Consider the following 26,306-nt stretch of genomic DNA (forward strand, 5'->3'; position numbering starts at 1 on the left):
AACTAGGCATTTAATACAATCACGAGACGCTACTAGAAAACAACAAAAACTCGATTCGAGTCGCCTGCAAAAAATCTTCATGAAGCTACGACGCATCAGCACATGCAAAATTCCATAAAATTGACGGTTAATTAAAATACTAACCACTCGCAAGACATGCACTCTTGATGTTAGTGAACCCTTTGAACTGGTGCTTAGCTACACGTACCATAATACAAGACAAAGAATGTTCTAATTAATACAAGTTTTTGACAGCCTTTGAAACAAGGTCTGCCTCGTTACCCGTCTACTAATACACACACACTTTGCTGTCTGTGCCGAAGTTACTCTCCATCAAGGTCTAGAGAGTATAGAACGAACCCGTTTCCTCGTAGGTGGTTGAAGATGTATACTATCATTCACCACTAGGTCTTTCTACTATGCCACTGACTGACGCTCAAAAAACTGTCTACGCTTTCATTAGGCATCTTTCTGTGCGTTGCTCCCGTGCTCGTCAGCACTGAGGTCACTTTCACTACAGTAATGCTTTCAAAAGGATTGTTTTCACCCTCCTTTCAAGTGCTTGCTCCACACCAAAACTGGCCAGAATATGATTTTCGGCAAAGTCTGAGACTAGTGAACACTAACCATGATAATTACATATCAACTTACCTAAAACGTCATACAATATTACCACACAATAGCGATGAAAGAAATCCCAGAAAATTAAAAACGTACTATATAAATAATGTTTGCATTTCTCTGACAGTCCTTATGATAATTAAACATCAGTGCATCAATCACTACTAGCGCAATGCAAGTATGTCTGTCAGCTTCAATATCGAACTTTAGGAAACTATACTACACAGAAAATAAATGTTCTCACATGCATATGCACATGCCTGACACTTTCGACTTCGACCATCATAGACTAGGATTCTTTAAGCTCTACTATGCTCTCTTTTCCTACAAATTCAACGGCATGAGCATACACATTATATGTACTAAAGTATGTGTATGTATATGTGTCATCATAACTAAAATAAATATAAAATAAAAAATGATGTTAAAAATCTAGAAGCGATTAACTGAAACTTCGCCTATAACTCTAGCTACGAAAGGTTGAGACTTTTATAATTAACGGCGTTGCCACGTTCCCCATTCTGCCGAAGGAGGTATTTAATCCTAATCCAAAATTTACAACACTTTCAGGATTAACCTAGAGGTTACGGTTAATATTGCAAATGGGCATAGTACTCACCGTACTGTCCAGCTATAGGTTTTTAATATGTATATGTATACATAGGTTTTTAATATGTATATGTTGACATTTTAATATGTATACGTATATACTACATACGTATGTATATATTTTTTTCAATTTTGTAAGGATGCGTCGAGGTCTCGAGGGGAACCTTCCATTGTGGGCACAGCAGGGTCGACAGATAATGTTTTGATCTATTTTGATCTAAAGATTTGTTTTTAATAGACAATCCCATTTTTACTGACCCTTAGCGGTCACTTCACTTAATCATCCACACACGAGGAAACGGCAACGCCATTCAAAAAACATGCCAGATCTACGAGAGTACCGCCCTTTTCCTTGGAAAATTTGAATGAGATTAAGAAATACGGCACTGTGCTAATGGCCTTCGAGTCTCAACCTTTCATAGCCTGAATCTTTTTTTATAGAGATTTCCTCTCTTGTAGCCAATTAGAGAGGTAAGTAGCCGCTGGAGACTCCGATACCCAATAGTAAGGAGCATAATAATAACATGGTGAGCATCAAAATCAAAATGCACAATTCGCCCATCAGCTTCTATGGACAGGAACTTTGACCAGGCAATCCTCGCTAACTGGTACCTATTTAAGAAAATAATTCCAGCACTAATTCAGGGGGAGACATCTTTTGGTCTTCTGATAATCAAAACTTCAAACGGCAAAACTACCTGCAAAAGAAACGACGCTTTTCCACACGCCCCCTAAAATGCAAATGAGAGAGAGAGAGAGAGAGAGAGAGAGAGAGAGAGAGAGAGAGAGAGAGCTAAAACAACTTCCCCAGCGTACCAATACCCGCTGTTACAAAGGTATTGATCTCACCCCGCCTTTACCCAGCCAACCAGCCACACAACGACGAAAGGACCTCCAACTTCTCTTAATATTTCTCCAACATCCATCCCCCTACAAACACAGCGTTTCCCCCTGTGAGATCCTAATCTCAAACCAACAATAAATGTAAAGGAGGAAAATAATACAAGTAAATTCCAAACAGCCCAAGAACGGGCCCAACACGACGGCGCTTGATTCCCACTCTCTCTCTCTCTCTCTGGCTGTCCAAAACCATGTGCTAAGGAAGGAGCCCTAAGAAACGTTTCCCCTCCAACGGCGAGGTGTTATTTTTGGCCCCACTCCAAGCTTGGTCAGAGGGGGGGGGGGTTGCTTTCATCAACATTTCTGGGTTAAATTTTGCCTTTGCTCGACAGTGCCTGTTTTCGTTAACATTGTGCGCACATAAAGCTTACACCTTGAGAGAGAGAGAGAGAGAGAGAGAGAGAGAGAGAGAGAGAGAGAGAGAGAGAGAGAGAGCAACGGGGGTGCGAGGAACACGGCTACTGCTCATGTGTATTGAACAAATTTTCGTCATGGCTCTCTCACTCTCTTTCTCTCGCCTGTTCCAAAATCCTAACAGCGGGAAGGCAAGCACATGTCAGGAGGGACAGAAACGGGAGGAGGGGAGGGGGGTGGAGGCCGTATACGAAGCACGCGCAAAACGTACCTGTGTATCAAGTTTCGAAGCTACGTTATCAGAAACGGTGCCATTTAGTGGCGATGTACTTGTTAGGCCACAACCTTCAAAAACGGAGGAAATCAGCTTTCACATAAAGATCAGCTGTGGTTGACTGAATAAACTGTAAATATGGTAGTTTGTACCAGAATGAATCACCCAAAATCAATGAAGTACGGGTGGGTGCCACATGCAACAAAACGTGTGGTTGACTCTTCATTCTACAAGTTTCGAATTCCTGTCAATAACATCATTTTAAAATAAAACTCGCAAAGTGAAATAAAGGTTTAATGACATTTATCGAATACTATGCAACCGAATTCTGCAAAACTCATTCAACCAGAGAAACCAAAATCAATACGACTAATTTGAAGAATCTTATAGAAGTGACAAATTCGCGTTCTAGAAACGGTTCATACAATAAATTTTACTCACACATGAGTACAAAAATGTTCAGAAACTGAACATCCTTAGGAATGTTGGGCCCTGGCTTCTTTTCTTTCTAATTTGGCATCCTAAAAAGACTCCTAAAGATATCTGATAGGACCCTTCACTATAAAATGAGTTCATAATGGCAGAAATAACCCTCCCCGCAGGGGCCTTCCTTACAATGTATCTCTAAAGGCCGATTTAATAGCCACAGAAATCGATGTGCTGGTACAATACCACTAACTATCAAGTAGACCGAACTCTGCTTTGCTTGTAACAGTAGCACTCTCTAGCAACACGTTAATAGGGATTATCGGGAATAACATTCATGAGGATGGTCTAAAGGCTGGCGTAGTACTACAACGGTACCTCATTATTGGGGCATGTCATAAAAACTACGACGACTATACAATGTTTTCCAGATTCTTGGTGAACGACTGCTTGATGAATAGACTGCCAAATAAATATCGCTCAACTAAATCGCTGCATCGAATAGAATATATGGAATAGAATATAAAATTTACGTCACAGGCCAAAGGCTAGGATCTTTTTCTTTGAGGTTATAAAGCATTGAAAGGGAATATACAATAAAAACTCTTGAGTTGCACCTTGGATCAATTGTTAAGCGAGGGTGGGGGGTTATGATCGGATTAAGAAAATACGAACGGAGGTACAGTAAAAGGAATGAAAGGGCTTGCTGCTAGTGGTAGATAGGAGGCTGCAAAGAAAGGTCCAGAGAACACACGTATCTCTAGACCTAGATCTTGCTGCACAGAATCTTCAGTAGTGCCTACAGTGCACGCATGAGGTGCGTCAACTGACGGCACTAACCGCCTGCAGGAAAATCGTTGTATCACTCACTAACGAATGTGGAAAGTTACTAATGCGACAGAATCTAACTAACAAACTTCAAATCCTCACGGCATCCATCAGCATTAACCGAACAGAGAGAGAGAATCACGGCATGCATCAACATTAACCGTACGTACACACACACACACACAATGACCAGTTCTCCCTACATCTTAACGGGGATTTAATGACGAATTACACCCTCTGGTAATGGTCATCTACAAAATTTTGTGACGTCCTCAAACCGTTCCAACCTCTATCAACAAAACAATCCGACCTTCGGGCAGAATATACGAAGCAAGAAATCGCTCACAAATAAACATACGAGGCAGCCAAGGGCTGGAGTTTGCCATAATCATGATAGTAAGGTGAGAGACTTCCTTGACTCAGCCGGCACGTGTACAAACCTTAAAACCAATGTCACAACTGTTAAATATCGACCCCTCCCGTACCAACACCCACCCCCACCACCACCTTCCACTGAAATAGACTGTAAGGCAGCTTCCTATCATTTCAGGCTTCATGGCGAGACTAGTTCCATTTGAATAAATGACAAATATCCCAATACAAGAGGAAGGCTGCTAGCTTAAGAGGTACAATGCCAAGGATGTTGGCACCAAGGTCTCCTCAGAGTCCATCACGACACATGAGCCAAAGGGGGGCGATTCCTAAGATAAAACGTTTGTGGTTATATTTGGGTTTACGTGAATAAACGGTCACTTTATTTCCCTACGCCTAAACATTCTTTGGACGCAATACAGCCGATGGCATGTTTATTACGCAGGCACTGCACGGATGTAGGGAAGATTGTAAACAAACTACACACATTTGCAACAGAGCCGGTGCTAGGTCGTGATATCCCTACCCCCACTGAAATATAACGTCCCCGGACGACTCTCTCGACTTACCTTTACACGACTCTTCTTGTTGCTCCAGGAACTTTGCAGCATCTAGCAAGAGTTCAAGGCTCATCTCTACTTTGCCCTACACGATGGCGATCAAATTTTACACCCCACACAAGCAAAATCGACGAGATAGTGGGAATTTTCGGTCAGTGAAAATGGCGCGACAGGACCAAAACACCCACAGCCTTACAACTCGTCTCTGACTCGAGTCGTGAAATAACGAACCCACGTGTCTGCTACCAGTTAGGCCTCACCGCCATCAATTCTTCATTAATCAATTGTCTAAAATCGAATCTTCTCGGTTATTTTGACGGCACAGACCTCTATCACAAAGTCTATTTTGGTATCCGTAGAGGTTCTAGGGAATAAAACTGCGTTTAAGAGTAGAAAATACAGATGAGGGCCACCACACCCAACATCAACAAGGGTCCAACAACACGAGGACTTGACCAATCAGGGAGCAGGACTATGACGTAAGGGGCGGGGTATAATGCGTCCCGCCTACTCGCCACCGCGCCACGCAAGAAGTATTGAACCACAAAAGTTACTTAGTATTGACGATTTCCATCAGCGTTAAAAAATCATTGGTTGTTGTGAACATCATCTAATGGGCATACACGTCTTTTATAGTGGACTTAATCAAAGTAGATTAACATAAAGATATATGGCTATTTTTGTAAAGTGTGTCTTTAACCTATCGTCAAAATCGATGCGTCCCGCAGCACATGGGAGAATGTATAATAATTTGCCAAACGTTTGTCTGGTAGGAACTGTTAGGCACTTGTATAAGGAGGATGTACGAACCTTCTATTTTAATTGCAGAACAATATTTAGCTGTGCAAAACATAAGAAAATCTAAGCATATTAAAATTTAAGTGCAAAATCAAACAGGTTGTCTGAAAGAAGCGGCACCACTGGATGACGTCATGGGAAGCGTGGCCGGGTATCACGTGGAGATGGATCAAGGGGGGACACCGGGGGGGTGTTACGGGATGACACTACGGCCAGCCAGACATAACCATCAATAGAGGGGAGGGGCCACACAACATCCGATAACTAAAACCACTTATGACAGACAGTATGCCATCGCAAATTGTCTTCGAAGGCTAATATGAATGAATTTGTACGTGGCTTGGAGAGGAAACATACTGACTCTCAGGTTTCCTACGAGACGGCAAGTAACGCAATAAACCATTGGACTTACAAGACTGGTGTATGTATGTACTTCATACATTGCTTCTCAAAACAAAGAGAATCAGCGACCATGAACTGCGAATATTGCATCGTAACACCACCGCTTCAAATATATGTTTTGTCTGCATCAATTCAATGCCTAGCACGCTTTTTAAAAAAGTTACCATCCCCGTGAACAAATATAAATGCTATGCATCTTCTTAGTGCTGAAGGCTCTTACGAAAATGTCCCGCCACGTCGTTATGAGCGCAGGGAGAGATGAAGAGAAAGTAGCTGTACGATCGCGGGTCTTAAAGTAATGTCGACTCTGTCAACACAACTCATAGTGTGGCTTTTTGTGCATGATATTCGGTGATCTTTGTAATAATTACCCCTTTTGACAAGTCTGGTTGCCCGGAGAATATTTAGAATAAGCGTTTAATCATTAACAGTTTGTTTATCCTTGCATATGGCATGTGACAGGGAAAACTTGTGTATGCATATCATAATCGACACTGGGCATCGTCTTTTCATTAAAAGCAAAGGAGATACCGACGGAAGGGTATGGGGTCGCTGGACTTTGGCGATGGGCTGTAGGAACGGTGAGGGAGCGATGTTCGTTCTTTTCTGGAGGGAGGGGTGGTGCCTGGGGTGAATTTAGTGCTGGGGGGTGGGGCCGTGGATGGGTTTAGAGTTCCCAACGCAGGATCCAGGATCGTCCACTTCTGTCAATGAAAGTGATGTGCTTTACACTGACGCCTCATCCCAATGCTGCTATTACTTGTTTTCGTCTGTCACAGTAAACTATTTACTAATGAACAATCAAGACCATGTCTGATCTGCATGTTCTTATATTACGGCATTAATAGCAAGGAACATGAGTGTTCTTGTGTCTACGCTTATATTTATTAAAAGCCACATATCGCACAACATTTTTAGAGGCTATGAAGCAAGACTTTCTGACCTTAGAATGGGCCACTTATATATATATATATTATAATATATATATATATATATATATATATATATAATTTTTATTTTACTTTGGAGGAAAGTAATACACCTGTATATGTTCACTGTCGTGTTGGCCTGACAGAGGAGCCCATGCTGGTGGATTGTGAATTTTATCATCGTACACATCGTAGACCTTTGGGAAATTTTAGATGACAATTGCAACTTTGAGATTTATTAAAGTTTTTAAAAGATACACATTTATACAATTTTATATGTAATTCTGATTTACATTTTTATTTATATAGATATTTTTTTATTGTACGTGTGAAACCTTCGTAAATGAATTTGATTTGTGTGTATGTGTACATTGGCTTCATTTAAAATTTTTTTGTGGGGCCGGTTGTGGTTGGGTTGGGGCAAAAGTTTAGAACTTACGATTTGGGTGAGGTGGCGAGCGAAGAGTCCTATCAGTTTCGGTAGGGGGCTGCTGTAGTCGCCCCCCCTCCCCCTTATGAAATGTTTTTATATTTGTGCGCATCTAGGAGCATTTTGAAGCCATTAAGAGCTGCATCGAGTTAATAAAGCAGCAAGCAGGTGTGCCCACACATATATATTGTACACACACACACAATATATATATATGTGTGTGTGTTTGTACACAACATTGGGTAGTCACGTAGTTATTATTATTTCACAGGTCGGGGGGTGGGGGGCAAACCAATTCTTGGAGGCCATCGGTGTCTTTAGGAGGCAAGTGGCCCCAGTCCCCAAATCACTCCCCTGTGTGTATATTCCAGTATAAATGTACATGTTTTCTGTTTGTTTTGAAATCATGTTTGTTCATCACAACGCTGAATGATCTCATTGGTCCCAGTGCTTCGTCTTTGGTCTAAACCTCATATAGTCTAGGCAGATTATTCCAAAAAATGGGTCAAACCTGGAAGTAATGAACAAAAAGCCATATTTGGTACCATTAGATCCACAATTTCCTGTAGAATAACTCGCTAAAAGCCTCACTGCGTAGCTTTTGATGAAAGAAAAATGCAAACGTGAACTATATTTGGTCTTTAGCAGGTTTTCACCCAATTTGTGAGTATATTTTTCGCCATTTTAGACATGTAGCTACTCTGGTTCAACAAATTAATATTTGTTTGTTAAGAAAACTTTATGACCTTATTTTACAAGAAATTTTCAGTTAGTATGAGCTTGTCATAATATTTACAGTTGACCCTGGGTTTAAAGAAAGATAAGTAGTATTGCTATGATTACTGTATATGTATAGTTAGTATCGTCATACTGAACAAACAAATGGATAAAATGTAGATTAAAATCTTACGGTTTCCCCTACACAAATAAGTCAAACAAATTTCTGTCTGTTTCATTATAGTCCATCATCTCTTGGAAGCTCAGGTGTGATAGAGTTGGATCATGATTCACCTTGACAGCCACTACATGCTGATAGGCATTTCAAGCCGCTACGAACACAAGAACAGATATATATACTTCCAGAACTCGTATTTTTGTTTACAATTTTGCATTTGCCTCTGATAAATCGCAAGATTCTCTCTGAGGATCTCAGGATCTGTCATCTCAGGTGTCATGATTCCATTCTTCAGAGACCACCCACAGTCCAGAGGGTTAGGAGGCAGTTAGGACTGAGAGTTTTCCATTTTGCAACTTGAAGGTGGACTCGATATGCACGGAATTTCTTCAGTGCATTGCCAGTGGGAGGTAAAGCTTCAGGTTGTAGGTGCATACATGCTGATACCAATTCCATGAACTTTGGCGTCCCGGAGAGATAGCAATGTATCTGATGATTTACCTCGATATCTAAAAAAAAAAAATATTATGTTAAGAGCTCCGATATCAATTGATTTCTAACTTATTCTGAATTATACACGAATACTGGGTGTTGAAATTTGATCGTGTTGGATATGAAGAACGAAGCTTACTAATGGTCGAGACTACGTATTATTATACCCATGCCGTGTAAGGGAGCCTTTTCCATCCAAGGTTCTGACGTTGTGATCGACGTGGTCAGATGACCACTGGGTAAGCGATTCAGCTAATTCGCCAACTTCGTTGTCATTTCCATAGCAGATAGTTTATACCTCACACAAAAACCTAATTTGTTAAGCTGATCAATAAGCCACATTGATCCAAAGGTCTGGTCAACTTCCACACCCAACCCAAAAAGGATGATGGGTGGTACAGATGGATGCAGGCTTATTCGGACCTTGGCTGATTTGGACCTTAATCTTGGCTGTTTCGGACCATTTACTAGGCTGATTCGGACCCATACTAATAATTTTATATTATAACAATGGGTATTTCTATATAAGCATTCCGTATCGTTTGTCCCCGCGAATACGAAAGCCACCAGGAATTGGGGCGTCAAATGTATTTCGCTGTGTTTAGTACGAGCCCCTGGGGGTTAATTACAATCGTCCGAATAAATATTACTTAAAATTCTTGTTCAGGAGGTAAAACTACATGGAAAAACGGCCAATCATATGAAGGTCCGAATAAGCCTGGATAAAGGTCCGAATGAGCCAGTACATGGTCCGCATCAGCCAAGGTCCGAATAAGCCTGTTCCCGTACAGATGATCGTGGACGGGTGGAGCTAACAAATGCTATACCAATACTATATTGTTTTAATGTAACTTTACAAATACATTGCTGCATAAACAATCGCAGTTTCCAAGGTTCCATTCCAATGCATATTCAGTGCTCTGCATTTTTTCTGTTGATGGGTACCACTCACAGTCGAATCTGGTAGATCGAGTATCATCTAATATCAAATTTGCAGCCATTGATATTATTCTTTCAACTTGATCCTGAGTACTAGGCTTTCGATTCTGGTATCATTTGTCATGAATTAAGTATCCCAACATGTTACGGAAACAAACCTCGCTACTTTTACCCTCTATTAGAAAAACTTAGATTATTTTTATTGGCCTTTTGTAAATTTAGATCAGCCTTGTTTTTCTGGGTTTAATAACTACTTTTTAAGAATCATTTTGTCGCAGAATATCCTTTGTTTTGTCTGAGTATTTGTTTATATTATTTTTGAAGTTTAAGTGCCCGTTGTCTGTCTGGTCATTTCACGTGCTTAATTCAACATTACTCGGTAAGGTTAGGCGCCTCCTCCCCGTTTGTTTATATTATCGAACTATCGTTTTAACTATTGTTTTTTTTTACGAGTGTTTATGAACGCGTCTTGGTGATGTCTGGACGTTGGTGCTCGGACAGAGTTCAGTTCGAGCTAGAGCCTCCCTTGATAATATCCCTTGAGCAGCATACTGATTTGGACGTTGGATGACGATTATTTGGCGGTTTATTTGGACAACGATTTTTGGATTACGCTTTGAACTCTCGCCTTTTTCTGTTGTCTACCGGTTCTCTTGTCACCTGCGACTCGAGTGTCTCCTGTTTCGACCTGCGGCTTGGGTACTTCGATTCGAGACTCACAGGTGCTCCTGTCACCTGCGACTTGAGCCATTCGTGCCTTTCCCTGACGAGGAGGTATTCTCAGGGAGTAGGTGCCGTCGCTTTTCCCGGTACTGACGGGAATTTACCTGACACTTCTACGTCTCCATCCAGCTGCTGTGGACTTGGGAGTTTGCTAGCTCGTGAGGTGGCCTGTAAAGAGGCTGACGCCAGGTAGGACTAAAATATCACTGATTTTTGTTCAGGATTGCCCTGGCGTTCATGACCTGCCCTGTTTGCTGATTTGGAGTTTGGATCACGGCCCTGATATTGTTTCTTTTCTGATGCATCCATTTATGTGAGAAAAACTATATAGCAGTTGAATTATTTAATTATATATATATATATATATATATATATATATCTATATATTAGATCTATATATATATATATATAATATATATATATATTTGACATTTGTGCCGTGACTATATAGCGTCACCCAATGAGTCTTTTATAGACAAGGTTTTGCGTGATTAGCCTTGTGGTAATAGGTAGGACTTAAAATTGTTTTCTTGTTTTACTTACTCTGGATTCCTTCTCCCTTTGAATTAGTATTAGGGTAGTTTTTGGTCTGGGCAGCAAAATTGTTGGATCCAAACAAGTCTATTATCAATAACTGTTATTTCCTCTTTCTTTGATAGGACTTCGCTTCTTAGTTTTAGGGAATCCAGTGTGATTCTAAGGACAGGTATTTGCCCTCCCTTGTTATTGGGTTATGGTATTTGTAACATCCAACAAGGTTGATTTAAATTTTATATTTGTTAGGCATTAAATATTGTTGTTTTCTTGGGTGTTTATTTCCACTGACCTTTAGCACCGAGTTACATTTATTATTGACAACTTATTTATAACAACCCCTTCAAAAATAGTAATGTGGTCTCCATACCTTAACATTAACTTTGTTTCCAACCACTTCTGACTACACACTATCCTCAGAGCCAGCTGTTTCTACCATTCTATTGTAGATCTCGGTCACTGTGGATTTCGGCATCAGATTCCAACCAAGTGCAAACTACATCGAAATAAGCCATCCTATCTTGATCATTTGGTCTTCCAGGTGTAGAACTTACCGGTAAATTTCTCTTGAATTCATGTCGACAATGAAAGTGATATGGTGCTTCAGCTGCTACCAAAATCAGTATAATCCAAAAGCCTCCTTTTCACATTTTCTGCGAGTTGATCTTTTATCGAAGAGCAGATTGCGAGCAACGTTCCCCGCACTGAATGTACTTGAACTTGCCGCCAATCGGTACGATCCAGGTGGTTTCTTTCGTAAACACACATTCTCACATAATGTGCACTGTTTTTTCCAATTCAATTTGGGTACCTCAGGTCGTCTTGTTGCCAATTATTGCATTTTCATCTTACTCTCCCTTGGCTCCGATGAGTTTCGTTTCAGTTCATTGTATTCAACAAGCTTTTCCACTCCTTTCTTCACAGTTGAGTTCTTCATGGTGTGACTGGGGATCTTTGCATTTAATACAGCAATATTCATGTAATGCTTCATCCATGTTCGTATGATCTCGTGTCTTGAGATGTTTCCTTCTTCACAATCCACCGCTAATCTTTTCATGTCCACTTCACAACCTGTGATATCAAAAGATGGAAATACAATAAATTGGAATAAAACAAAATAGAACTTAATCAAACTACACTTAAAATCGAAATTTTCATAGAATAAAATAGATTATAGTTTCACTCCTATAATTTGAGTAATTTATTCACCTAAAATAGCTAAATTACAGAATCCTTCTAATAATAAAAAAACTGCTATTTCTTTAATATATTGGTATGTAGAAACTTTACAAACTATTTTCAAGATAATACAAAAAGTATATAAAGATCACTGTTAAAATTTTCTAGTACAATTGATCCAATAATGATACAGGCGAAAAAAAAAACTAAAAATCACTGTTTACGTTTAGTAAAAACTTTCATCAAAAGCTATGAAGTGAGGCTTTTAGTGGGATAATCTACAAAAAAGAAAAGAAAAGAAAAAAGAAAAAAGGTGATTCTAATGGTAGGTACCAAATATGTCTTTATTCTAATTGCTTCCGGGTTCAATCCTAATTTGCTTAGACTAATATATACTCCAATCCCTTCCATAATATGATGGGTATAAATAGGCAACGAAAAGGAAAACAGTTTGGCAAAATGTACTGCATCAGATGCTATGGAAAGATGGCCTCTTACTATCTTTTTTTCCAGCATGCGTGATGGGAAAGTCTTGTTGGTAGTAACAAACCAGTGTTGGCGATAACCAAGGATGCTCATCCGCCGGTCAACAATAGTACTACCTCGATGGAAACTGCCCATGTAATCAGAGTTGTGCGTGCATGCGTTCGTCCCCATCATTTCTGCTGGATAGCTTTAAGTCAACTTGAGGAACGTTCGCTCATAACATTCCTAGGAAAAACTAACCTACTAAACACGCTATAGGCCTATAGCCATATTGACATATCAAAACACCCAGATTAGGCTATGGTTAAATTTAGCTACTAAACAAACTAACTTTGTACCTGTATGAGGCGACTACATTTAAGTGATATTTGAGATAGGGTTACATAAAATCATAGGAGGTTATTTGTAGCTATTAGAGTAAAGTATTTTGTATAAAAACGATGAACAATATCAATGGAAGGAGTATGGATATTGTTTGAACGAATTTGGAATGAGCCTGATATTCTGTATCGGAACTGAAGGTCTGGATGGTGACAACATCCAGTAACTGTACCTCCTTCCCAGGATGCTCGGGGAGGAAGGCAACCTGTGTTAACCATAGTAGTAGTCATAGAAAGAGGTGGTTTCTTAAACATTGTTTAATTTATATTTATGACGGCAGACTATATACTGCCTAAACCGCTTTATGATTTTAATTTGTTGTATTCCCAATTCATTTATATTTGTTACTATCTTAAAACTTATATGAATGTTAGTTTATTTTACTGTTTGTGCGTCCGTGTCTGTGTAAGTTTGCGAAGAAAACGGCGATTTTAGTCAAATATTTTCGGTCTCGATGGCTTGCTGCCGTGGACACCAGAAATGGCCTCAGTTAAACCTTACGTGTGCTTATTGATGATAACGGGTTTATTTCTAGTAAAGAAAAATAAAAAATACTTTCCACACTGTCATGACCAATCAATACCTTGTGCAGTGTATGAGAAAAATCCATGTCCAGCAGTAATCGTACGTTGGTAACTGACCAAGTTCTGTTGGTGGAAGAATTCTGGGACGGCGACCTGCGTGACAGAACGCTTTTCCAGATACGCTGAAGCAAGGTCCTGTATAGATAGACCTTGCGCCGAAGAGCGTCCGCAGGGACCCATTGAAGGAAGGTCTGCGCAGTCACAATCAATTATTAGGCCTACCACAATGCGCTTTAAGACGACGACCACCTGAACCAGATATATAGGTCAGTATGAACAAAACACTGAGAAACCTTCTTCATCTTCTTCACTTTTAGCTTGTCATTGTTTATCTCAAAGGAGGATATCTAAAAGTTGAGTAAGCTCAAATAATAAGCATTAGATTTCTGGGCAGACGAACAAACACGCGATCTCCGCTTTTCGAATAACAGCTTCAGACGGATGAGGCTCCTTTCAAAACAAACTCACACGCTTAATTTCAGATATTGCAAAGATATCAAATCGGTTAATGTTGTTGTATGGCACATGTTCTTAGTAGTAAAATTTATTGACGCAGTTTTATGGTTGATGTGTACAATTTTAGATGCCATAACTCTGCAATTTGCAAGTATTTTTTTTTATTGCTTTCGGTAATGGTTTTGGTGATTAATTATGCGGACTGCTGTCACCATTTATTATGATAAACTGAATAAAAAAGAGGCAGTACTCCAGCCTTTGCAATTATCATTTTAGCCCCTTGAAACGTGTGGAATAAGAAAAAAATTTCAGATCTGTTCGCATATAAATGTAATCCTATTAAGTGAAACGTGAAAGATTCAAATGAAATTAGAATTATGCACTGACCTAAGCACGTATATAGTGCTTTTCCACGTCCCTTGCTAAAATGGCAAAGACTTCACTTTCAATTTTTCATCAATAGGCTGCAGTATTAATAATAGTACAATGGAGCCACGAGAAAAAATAACTATTAATCCTTCACCCTTTTTTCTCCGATTTCGATTTCTCTTCTGGCCGTGTTTTCGTGGGTTCAGAATTTTAGTTCAAACAGCTGACTTGACGCAGATTGTTGCTGGGAGTCCATTGACATTACTGCATAATACTTACTTTCAGGTCCCAGAGCAGAAGGACAATTACTATATACTTCAGCAAAGCTGGAAAACCGAAATGCAACTAATTCCGCTTCTTGGTACCTGGGAGCTGCTCCTACCAAAACTACCTTAAATGATTATCCAGTATCTGATATACATATATATATACACTATATATATATATATATCATATATATATATATATATACATATACATATATATACATACATATACACACACATATTACACACATATATATACAAACACATATCCAATATACAAATATATATACACATATATATACATATATATATACATATAGATATATATATATATATACACATATCAAACATATATATATACATATATACACTATATATATACCATATAACATATACACATATATATTATACATATATATAATATTAGATATATTATTATATATATATACATTTATTACATATATATACTATATATATATATATATATATATATATACATATATATACATATAATATACATCATATATCCATAACATATATAACATACATATATATATAGATACATATACATATATATACATACATATACACAAACAGTGAAGATACCACACATATAGATACACACATAGTACATAGACACTATATCTACACATATATATAATATATATTATTGACAGATATAATATATATATATATATAACATTATACAACATAGATATATACATATACACATATATATATACACATATATACATATACACATATATATTAATATATATATATATATATATATATATATATATATACATGTATATACTATATACATATATATATATATATATACATATATATATTATACATATATACATACATATATACATACATATATACACATATATATATATATATATATAGACACATATATACAATTATATATATATATATAATATATATATACATATATATACATATATATACATATATATACATACATATATATATATATATATATATATATATATATATATATTATTATATATATTATTAGTGTCGTGAGAGAGAAGGGTAATTTACCATTATAGCAGGTAGGTTCAATGGACCATAATACAAAATAAAGGTATTTGAATGAGAATACGATCAAACAAGATTTAAATATAATAATGCAAAAATTATTTACAAAACACTGCAATTAGACTTAACATCAACATAAAAGGAACACAAATGCCATAAAGGACAGGAATGACAATAGGACAAAATAAATGAAATGACCATGATAAATGACAACCACATCTTTAAAAGTAATCACACTGGAAATAAAGAACACTTGAACCAAAAGCACAATTCGTTATTAAACACTTACAACAATATCACTTATACTTAGGTTATAGATACATCACAATAAAGTGGACTGCTTCCCTGCCGGACACCAGAGTCCTTGGTTTTGGTTGCTGAGTGGAGACTGATTCAAAATTACATTTAGGGGTCGAAGAAAGTTAGGATGGGCGGGGCAAGTAAGAACAAGAAGTGTGAAACAAGACAAACAAGTTTCTGGGAAAGGACAAAGGAAAGTGGTATATAGGGGAAAACAGTCAGGCAAAATATATACAAGAATTACAATAATGTGGAAGGTGTAATACCTCCCCCTAGAGGATCAAGCCCAGCGGAGTGGCTTGATCAAAGTTAAACACCTTACATCTCCTGAGAAGGTTGCGAATGGGCCCGTGACAAGGCATCAGCAAATACGTTGTCGCTGCCCTTGAGGTACTTTATTTGAAGGTTGAAGTTTTGAAGATATAAAGCCCATCTTAGTAAGCGCTGATTATGGGCCTTGGTGCGCTCAAGAAAGGTGAGGGGGTTGTGGTCCGTATGAAGAGAATGGTGAATGACGTCTCTGTGAGGAAGGGAGAGTCTTACAGGAGCCGAAGAGAATGGCCAATGAGGTTCCAGATGAAGAGAGAGTCTTAGATGAGCAAGAGAAGTGAACGGTGAATGATGTTTCTGTGGAAAGGAGAGCCATAAAGGAGCAAGAGAAGAGAATTACGAATGAGGTTACTGAGGAAGTTAGAGCATTGAAGGAGCAAGAGAAGAGAACAGCAAATGAGGCTCCCAAGCAAGGGAGCACCTTTGAAGAGCAAGGGAGGAGAACAGTGATGAGGCTCTCGAGGAAGGAAGCGCCTTGGAGAAAGAGGTACCAGAGCAAGGGAGAGCATTAGCGTAGGAAGAGAAGAGAATGGCAAATGAGGTTTCTGAGGAAGGGAGAGCCTTGGAGTACGGGGAATGAGGCTCCCAATGAAGTGAGCACCTTGGAGGAGCAAGACAAGCGAATGGCAAATAAGGCTCCCGAGGAAGGGACACCTTTTAGTAGTAAGAGGCGAATGAGGTTTCTAAAGTAGGTAGCGCCTTAGAGGAGCAAGAAAAGAGAAAGGTAATGAGATTCCTTAGGAAGGGAGAGCCTTAAAGGAGCAAGAGAAGAGAATGGCGAGTGAAGTTTCTGATGAAGGGAGTGCCTTGGAGGAGCAAGAGAAGAGAACGGTGAATGAGGCTTATGAGGAAGGGAGAGCCCTGGAGAAGCAAGAGAAGAGGACGGCGAATAAGGCTCCCGACGAAGGGAGCGCCTTGGAGGAGCAAAAGAAGAGAATGTTGAATGAGGCTCCCGAGGAATGGAGAGCCTCAGAGGAGTAAGAGAAGAGAATGGCCTTTGCGGTTCCTGAGGAAGGGAGCGACTTGGAGGAGGAAGAGAAGAGAACAGTGAATTAGGAGGAGCAAGAGAAGAGAATGGCGAATGAGGATCTCCAGAAAGGGATTGCTTTAGAGGAGTAAGATAAGAGAATGGCAAATGAGGTTCTTGAGTAAGGGAGAGCCTTAGAGGTGCAAGAGAAGTGATTGGCGAATTAGGCTCCTAAAGAAGGGAGACTTAGAGGAACAAGAGAAGAGAATCGCCAATGAGGTTCCTGAGGAAGGGAGAGCCTTAGAGGAGCAAGAGAAGAGAATGTCGAACGAGGTTCCTAGGTAAGGGACAGCCTTAGACGAGGAGAGAAGAGAATGGTGGATTAGGTTCCTGAGGAAGAGAGCTCCTAAGACGAGTAAGAGAAGAGAATGGCAAATGAGGTTCCTGAGGAAGGGAACACCCTAGTCGAGCAATATAAGAGAAGGGTGAATGAGGTTCCTGAGGAAGGGAAAGCTTTAGAGGAGCAAGAGAAGAGAATGGCGAATGTGGTTCCTAATGAAGTGTGCGCCTTGGAGGAGCAAGAAAAGAAAACGACGAATGAGGCTCCCAAGGAAGGGAGTGCCTTTGAGGAGCAAGAGGCAAATAAGGTTTCTGAGGAAGGGAGAGCCTTAGAGGAGCAGGATAAGAGAATGGCAAATGAGTTTCCCAAGATAGGGAGCGACTTGGAGGACGAAGAGAAGAGAACGCGAATTAGGTTACGAGGAAGGGAGCACCTTGGAAGAGCAATAAAAGATAACAGCAAATGAGGATCTTGAAGAAGTGAACGCCTTGGAGGAACAAGAGAAGAGAAGAGTGTATAAAGCTCTCAACGAAGGGAACGCCCTGGAGGAGCAAGAGGATAGAATGGCGAATGAGGCTCCAGATGAATGGAGCGCCTTGGAGGAGGTAGAAAAGAGAACGGCAAATGAGGCTCCCAGGGAAGTGAGAACCATTAAGGAGCAAGAGGTGAATAAGGTTTCTGAGGAAGGTATCGCCTAAGAGGAGAAAGTGAAGAGAATGGCGAATATGGTTTCTGATGAAGTGAGTGCCTTGGAGGAGCAACAGAAGAAAACGGCAAATGAGGCTCCCAGGGAAGGGAGTACCTTTGAGGAGGAAGAGGCAAATAAGGATTCTGAGGAAGGAAGAGCCTTAGAGGAGCAACAGAAGAGAATGGCGAATGTGGGTTCTGGTGAAGTGAGCGCCTTGGAGGATCAAGAGAAGAAAACAGCGAATGAGGCTCCTAAGAAAGTGAGCTTCTTGGAGTAGCAAGAAAAGAGAATGACGAATGAGGCTGTTGAGGAAGGTAGCACCTTGGAGGAGCAAAAGAAGAATGAGGCTTCAGAGGAAGGGAGCGCCTTAGAGGAGCAAGAGAAGCGAATAGCAAATGAGGCCTGAGGAAGGGAGAGGTTTAGAGGAGTAAGAGAAGAGAACGGCAAATGAGGCTCCTGAAGAAGGGAGGGCTTTAGAGGAGCAAGAGAAGCGAATGGCGAATGAGGTTCCTGAGTAAGGGAGAGCCTTAGAGGAACAAGAGAAAGAATGGTGAATTAGGTTCCTTAGGAAGAGAGCTGCTTAGAGGAGCAAGAGAAGAGAATGGTGAATGAGATTCCTTAGGACAGTACAGCCTTACAGGAGCAGGAGAAGAGAATGGTGAATGAGGTTCCTGATGAAGGGAGAACCTTAGAGGTGCAAGAGAAGAGAATTACAAATGAGGTTTCTGATGGAGGGAGAGCCTTAGAGAGGGAAGAGAAGAGAATAGCGAATAACGTTCCTGAAGATGATAGCGCCTAGGAGGAACAAGAGAGTAGAACATCGAATAAGGCTCTTGATGTAGGGAGCGCCTTGGAGGAGCAAAAGAAGAGAATGGGGAATGAGGTTCCCGAGGAAGGGAGCACCTTGGAGGAGCAAGAGAAGAGAACATGGAATAAGGTTCCCTAGGAAGGGAGCGCCTTGGAGGAGCAAGAGAAAAGAATAGTGAATGAGGCTCCCGAAGAAGGGAGCTCCCTGAAGGATCAGGAAAAGAGAATGGCTAATGAGGCTCCCGGCGCCTTTGAGCAACAAGCAAAGAGAACAGCGAATGAGTTTTCTGAGGAAGGGATCGTCTTGGAGCAGCAACCGAAGGGAATGGCGAATGAGGTTCCTGAGGGACGGAGAACCTTGAAACAGCAAGTGAAGGTAACAGTGAATGAGGTTACTAAGGGAGGGAGCGCCTTGGCGCAGAAAGCAAAGGGAGGAGGCAAATGAGGTTCCAGAGGGAGGGAACACCTTGGAGCAGCAAGCAAAGGGAACGGCGAATGAGGTTGCTGAGAGAGTGAGCACCTTGGAGGAGCAAAAGAAAAGAATGGCGAATGAGGTCCCCAAGAAATGAGCACCTTTGAAGAGCAAGAGGCGAATGAGGTTTCTGAGATAGTGAGAGCCTTAGAGGAGCAAGAATGGTGAATGAGGTTCCTGAAGAAGGGAGTGCCACAGATGATCAAGATAAGAGATTGACGAATAAGGTCATTCTCTTATCTTGACGAGGAAGGGAGTGCCTTAGAGGAGGAAGAGAAGAGATTGGCCAATTAGGTTCCTGAGGAAGGGAGTGCCTTAGATACTGAAGAGAAGAGGAAGGCGGATGAGGTTTCTGAGGTAGGGAGCACCTTAGATGAGCAATAAAGGAGAATGTCGAATGAGGTTTCTGAGAAAGTGAGAGCCTTAGAATAGTAAGTGAAGAGAATGGCGAATGAGGTTCTTGGGGAAGAGAGCTCCTTAGAGGAGCAAGAGAAGAGAATGGAGAATGAGGTTCCTGAGGAAGGGAATTCTTTGGTGGAACACTATAAGAGAATGTCGAATGAGGTTCCTGAGTAAGGGAGTGCCTTAAAGGAACAAGAGAAGGGAACGGCAAATGACGTTACTGATGAAGGGAGAGCCTTACAGGAGCAGGAGAAGACAATAGCGAATGAGGTTCCTGAGTAAGGGAGAGCCTTAGAGGTGCAATAGAGGAGAATGGCAAATGAGGTTCCTGATGAAGGGAGAGTCTTAGACGAGCAAAAGAAGAGAATGGCGAATTATGTTCCTGAGGAAGTGAGAGCCCTAGGGGAGCAGGAGAACAGAATGGCGAAAAGGTTCCTGAGGAAGCAATAGCCCTAGAGGAGAAAGATAGGAGAATGGCCAAAAGGTTCCTGAGGAAGGGAGACCCTTAGAGGAGCAAGAGAAGAGAATGGTGAATGAGATTCTTAAGGAAGGTAGTGCCTTGGAGGAGCAAGAGAAGGGAACGGCTCATGAGGAAGGGAGCGCCTTGGAGGAGCAAGAGAAGAGAACAGTGAATAAGGCTCTCGAAGAAGGGAGAGCCTTGGAGGAGCAAGAGAAGTGAACAACAAATGAGGTTCTCAAAGAAAGGAGCGCCTTGTAGGAGCAAGAGAAGAGAACAGCGAACGAGGCTCCAGATGAAAGGAGCATCTTCGAGGAGCAAGGGGCTAATAAGTTTTCTGATGAAGGGAGCAGCTTAGAGGAGCAAGAGAAGAAAATGCCGAATGTGGTTTCTGATGAAGTGAGGGCCTTGGAGGAGCAAGAGAAGAAAATGGCAAATGAGGCTCCAGAGGAAGGGAGTGCCTTGGAGGAGCAACAAAAGAGAATGGCGAATGAGGCTCATGAGAAAGTGACCGCCTTGGAGGAGCAATAGAAAAGAACAGCGAATGAGGCTCTCGAGGAAGTGAGCTCCTTGGAGGAGCAAGAGAAGACAATGGCAAATGAGGTTCCCGAGGAAGGGAACGACTTGAAGGAGGAAGAGAGAAGGACCGCGAATGAGGTTTCGGAGGAAGGGAGCGCCTTAGAGGCGCAGGAGAAGAGAATAGTGAATTAGGTTCCTGAGGAAAGGAGAGCCTTAGAGGAGCAAGAGAAGAGAACAGCGAATGAGGCTCCTGAAGAAGGGAGTGCATTAGAGGAGCAAGAGAAGAGAATGGCGAATAAGGTATCTGAGGAAGGGAGCCTCATGGAGGAGCAAGACAAGAGAATGGAGAATTAGGTTCCTGAGAAAGGGAGAGCCTTAGAGGAGCAAGAGAAGACAAAGGTGAATGAGGCTCTTGAGGAAGGGAGCGCCTTAGAGGAGCAAGGAGAATGGTGAATGAAGTTCCTGAAGAAGGGAGAGCCTTACAGGAGAAAGAGAAGAGAATGGCGAATGAGGTTCCTGAGGAAGGGAGACCCTTAGAGGAGGAAGAGATGAGAACAGCGAATGAGGCTCCTGGAGCACCTTAGAGGAGCAAGAGAAGAGAATGGCGAATGAGGTATATGAGGAAGGGAGCCTCATGGAGGAGCAAGACAAGAGAATGGTGAATGAGGTTCCTGAAGAAGGGAGAGCCTTAGAGGAGCAAGACAAGAGAATGGTGAATGAGGTTCCAGAGGAAGGGAGAGCTTTAGAAGAGCAAGTGAAGAGAATAGTGAATGAGGTTCCTGAGGAATGGAGTGCCTTAGAGGAGCAGAAGAGAATGGCGAATGAGGTTTCTGAGGAAGGGAAAGCCTTAGAGGAACAAAATAAGAGGATGGCGATTGAGGTTTCTGAGGGAGTGCCTTAGAAGAGTAAGAGAAGAGAATGGTGAATGAGATTCCTAAGGAAGGGAGACCCTTAGAGGAGCAAGAGAAGAGAATGGCGAATGAAGTTCTTGAGGAAGGGAGAGCCTTAGAGGAGTAAGATAAGAGAATGACGAATGAGGTTCATGAGGTAGGGAGTGCCTTAGAGGAGCAAGATAAGGGAATGGCAGATAAGGTTCCTGAGGAAGGGAGTGCCTTAGAGGATCAAGAGAAGAGAATGGTGATTAGGTTCCTTAGGAAGAGAGCTCCTTAGAGGAGCAATATAAGAGAATGGTGAATGAGCTTCCTTAGGATGGTACAGCCGTACAGGAGCGGGAGAAGAGAATTGCTAATGAGGTTCCTGATGAAGGGAGAGTGTTAGACGAGCAAGAAAAGAGAGTGGCTGATGATGTTCCTGACGAAGGGAGAACCCTAGAGGAGCAAGAGAAGAGAATAGCGAATGGGTTCCTGAGGAAGGGAGAGGCTTAGATGAGCAAGCAAAGAGAACAGCTAATGAAGCTCCTTAGGAAGGGAGTGCCTTTGAGCAGCAAGTGAAGAGAATGGCAAATTAGGTTCTTGAGGTAGGGAGTGCCTTAGAGGAGCAATAGAAGAGAATGGTGAATGAGGTTCCTGAGGAAGGGAGTGCCTTAGAGGAGCAAGAGAAGTGAATAATGAATGAGGGTCCTGAGGAAATGAGCACCTCAGAGGAGCAAGAGATGAGAATGGTGAATGAGGTTCCTGAGCAAGGGAGTGCCTTAGAGGAACAAGAGAAGAGAATGGTGAATGAGGTTCCTGATGGAGGGAGTGCCTTAGAGGAGCAAGAGAAGAGAATGCGAATGAGGTTCCTGGGGAAGGGAGAGCCATAGAGGAGCAAGAGAAGAGAATTGCGAATGAAGTTCCTGAGGAAGGGAGTGCCTTAAAGGAGCAAGAGACAAGAATGTCGAATAAGGTTCCTGAGGAAGGGAGTGCCTTGGAGGAGCAAGAGAAGGGAATGGTGAATGAGTTTCTTGAGGAAGGGAGAGCCTTATAGGAGCAAGAGAAGAGAATGGCGAATGAGGTTCTTGAGGAAGTGAGAGCCCTTAGATGAGCAAAAGAAGAGAATGGCAAATGAAGTTCCTGAGGAAGGGAGGCCTTAAAGGAGGAAGAGAAGAGAATCACCAATGAGGTTCCTGAGGAAGGGAGAGCCTTATAGGAGCAAGATAAGTGTGTGGCCAATGAGGTTCCTGAGGAAGGAGTGCCTTAGAGGAGCAAGGGAAGAGAATGGCAAATGAGGTTCCTAAGGAAGGGAGTGCCTTAGAGATGCAAGCGAAGCAAATGACGAATGAGGTATCTGAGGAAGGGAGCACCTTAGAGGAGCAAATGAAGAAAATTATGAATGAATGATGAATGACCTGCCTTAGTAAAGATTAGCCTGAGAGGAGCAAGTGAAGAGAAGTGCCATGTGACAAAAACAATTTTTGTGACTAATTCGAACATCACGAAATTCCCCTTCTGCATCTGGTCACAAAGGAGATTTGTACCTTGCAACTTTCAGTCAAAAGGGTGACAGTGTTTAATGCTTATGATAAAGACAAAACAGACAAAATATGACTACACTTATGACTGACCTACTGTTATTTGTACAGTTTAAGAACAGTTTCAAGAACACTTGTTCAAGCGTGAATAGGAACATTGTTAACAGACGTTCTTCAATAAATATCTTTTTTTTCATACATGAATTCTATTTACCTCAGATCGACGGTAACTTTTGAAGTTCACCTCTTAAAACTTGAGAGAAATGTGAAGAATGACGCTCATGTTTTCATCTTAGGAAAGGCTCATAGAATTTAAAGGGAAGCATCTAGAATTGTGTATAAGTTAGAAATCATTTCTCAAGCATCTTATATCAATAAGGGTATGATGATATCTTGAGAAAGCACGAAGTCCTGGGAGTAAACAGGAAATTGGCAAACTCTGACATCTCTGTTCTGGACTGTCATTTCAGCGTAGAACGTCATAGAGCGGCAGCCCAGACCATTGAGATGCAACGAACGAGATACCGACTGTAACCCCTACTGGGATTTAGGAGTAGACTTGTAAACTATGAAACTCACCGTCTGCCAAAAATATATGGGTAGATCCAGTATATGAGATACCAGACGAAACTAATATATAATATATTTGCAGACTCTCCTGATTATAGAATGACCAATGACAGACAAATTAGAGGGTGGGTTCCCCCTAACAGATGCACTGAAAAGGGCGGTTTAATTGGATCTAGATCCAACTTAGGAGATACCAAGTAAAATTTACACTGCAATAACACTGCACATCTAGAGTACTGTGGTGGTAATGACATGCATTTTAGTGGGTGGTTACTCCCTGATAGACACCCCACAATGAGTGGGGAGGGGGAGGAGGAAGGGGAGACAGGTATTAATGATCCCCAGAGACCAGGGAGGAAAAAAGAAATCATATTATCACTCTAGCTTATACTGGTGATGTTAGGAATATATTTTGTTAGGATAGTGGCCATATATTTATTTTGCATTTTATTGTAAGAATTGTATTTGAGAAAAATGGCTCCATTCGATACTCAGGAATTTTTAGCAGCCCCTTCCATCCAAGTGTTATCTGAAACAACTCTGACTAAGGCCTTACACAGTGGAGTGCTCTAGCAGTAGCATGTGGTGGTCATGTGTCTAGTAGCATGATAAAAGCAAAAATCAAATGCATGGCCATGCAAGCATTGATAGACTCTGGTAGAATAACTGATGATGATGAGTTAGAACTGGCTTAAAAGTTGTTGAATGTAGCACAGGCTGATCTTATAAATAAGCAAGTAGAAAAGAAAGAGAAAAGTGATGCAGAGTTAGAACTCAGACCCATAGAAGCAGAAGAAAGTTTGATTAAGCTAAAAATGCAGGCTGAAAGAGAGAGAGAGTAGACAGGGAAAAACAAGAAAGAAGAGAAAGAGAAGAAGAAAAAGCAGCAGATGATGAAAGGCAAAGGATAAAAGAGGAAAGAGAAATTGCAAGACATGAAAGGGAGATGGAATTGATAATAGCTAGATCCACATTACCTGTAACACCGTCTAACGCTAAGGGTGCAGAAGTTAATCCCTAAGTTTACTGAAGAGGCTCCAGATGAGTTCTTTAATCACTTTGAGAAAGTGGCTTTCGGTATGGGATGGCCAGAAGATAAATGATCAGTTTTACTACAAAGTGTCTTGATTGGTAAAGGGAGAAGCACTTATTTAGCCTTAACAGCTGATCAGTGTAAAGACTACAAGGTGCTCAAACACGTGCTACAAGTATACCAGATGACCCCAGAGTACTACAATGAAAGATTCAGAAATTTAAGAAAGGATGAAAAAGTAACTTTCTTGGATTACACTTATAAATTGAGAAGGTGTTTTAAAAGATGGTTGGAGGCAGTTGAAGTTACAACTTTTGAAGAGTTAGAAGAGTTAGTTGTTTTGAAGCAATATTTTAAAGGTATTCCTAAGCATATAAGAGCCTATTTGAGAGGTTAAAAAACTTGACAAAGCTGCTACACTAAGTGAAGACTACAATATAATTAGTATCAGGCGCAATTATAATGTCAAGTACCAGAATCAACCATGCACAGGTTTTATGCCCTATCCAGGTTTCAGGAGCAATTTTGTAAATGGGAAACCTACAAGTAATAATACTCCTCAGCAAGCTAATGTGAAATCCTCATCTAATTTTGCAAGACAGTTGCAAAAGCCTAATGTTGTCTGCTTCAAGTGTGGAAGAGCAGGACACTTCAGTCAGGAGTGTTATAGGAATTATCAGTAGTCAAAGCCTGTTGGTCAAATAGTAAGAGGTGACCAGGTGAAACAGACTGTTAAGAACAATGTGGGGAAGAATCCGACTACAGGGAAGACTGAAACTTAACAAGTGGAGTGTTTAGCAACCAGTGGAAATGTAACTTCAAGCAGTGAGTGGCTGAACAGTTTGGAGGCTTTTAAGCCATATAAGGGTACACTGGCAACTCAAGAGGAGAGTAGGGAGGTACCAGTCAAGATTTTATGTGATACAGGGAGCAACCATAGTGCGGTGTTACGTGGTGCTCACCCAATGTTGGAGAAGAATCTCACTGGTGATTCAGTTATTTTGAAGGGTATAGGAGGAGAGGAAGTAACTCCATATGCTGCTTACACCTGTCTTATGAATTGGTGACAGGGAGTGTTGATTTTGCTGTGAAGGACTCACTGGCTGTGGAAGGTGTACATGTTCTGTTGAGAA

The 26,306-nt window shown here is 41.0% G+C and overlaps 1 protein-coding gene across 1 annotated transcript in view; it reads right to left on the reverse strand.

The window, feature by feature from the left end:
• LOC135200236 (TSC22 domain family protein 1-like) overlaps positions 1-5,358 on the reverse strand; it is a 231,583-nt gene extending 226,225 nt beyond the window's left edge. The window contains exon 1 of the mRNA XM_064228682.1: positions 4,954-5,358. Coding sequence (XP_064084752.1) covers positions 4,954-5,017 — 64 coding nt within the window. The 5' untranslated portion in view covers positions 5,018-5,358. The remainder of the gene's footprint in view (positions 1-4,953) is intronic.
• Between the last annotated feature and the right edge of the window lie 20,948 nt (positions 5,359-26,306).

This window comes from Macrobrachium nipponense, chromosome 26, assembly GCF_015104395.2.
Source record: "Macrobrachium nipponense isolate FS-2020 chromosome 26, ASM1510439v2, whole genome shotgun sequence".
Taxonomy (NCBI): domain Eukaryota; kingdom Metazoa; phylum Arthropoda; class Malacostraca; order Decapoda; family Palaemonidae; genus Macrobrachium; species Macrobrachium nipponense.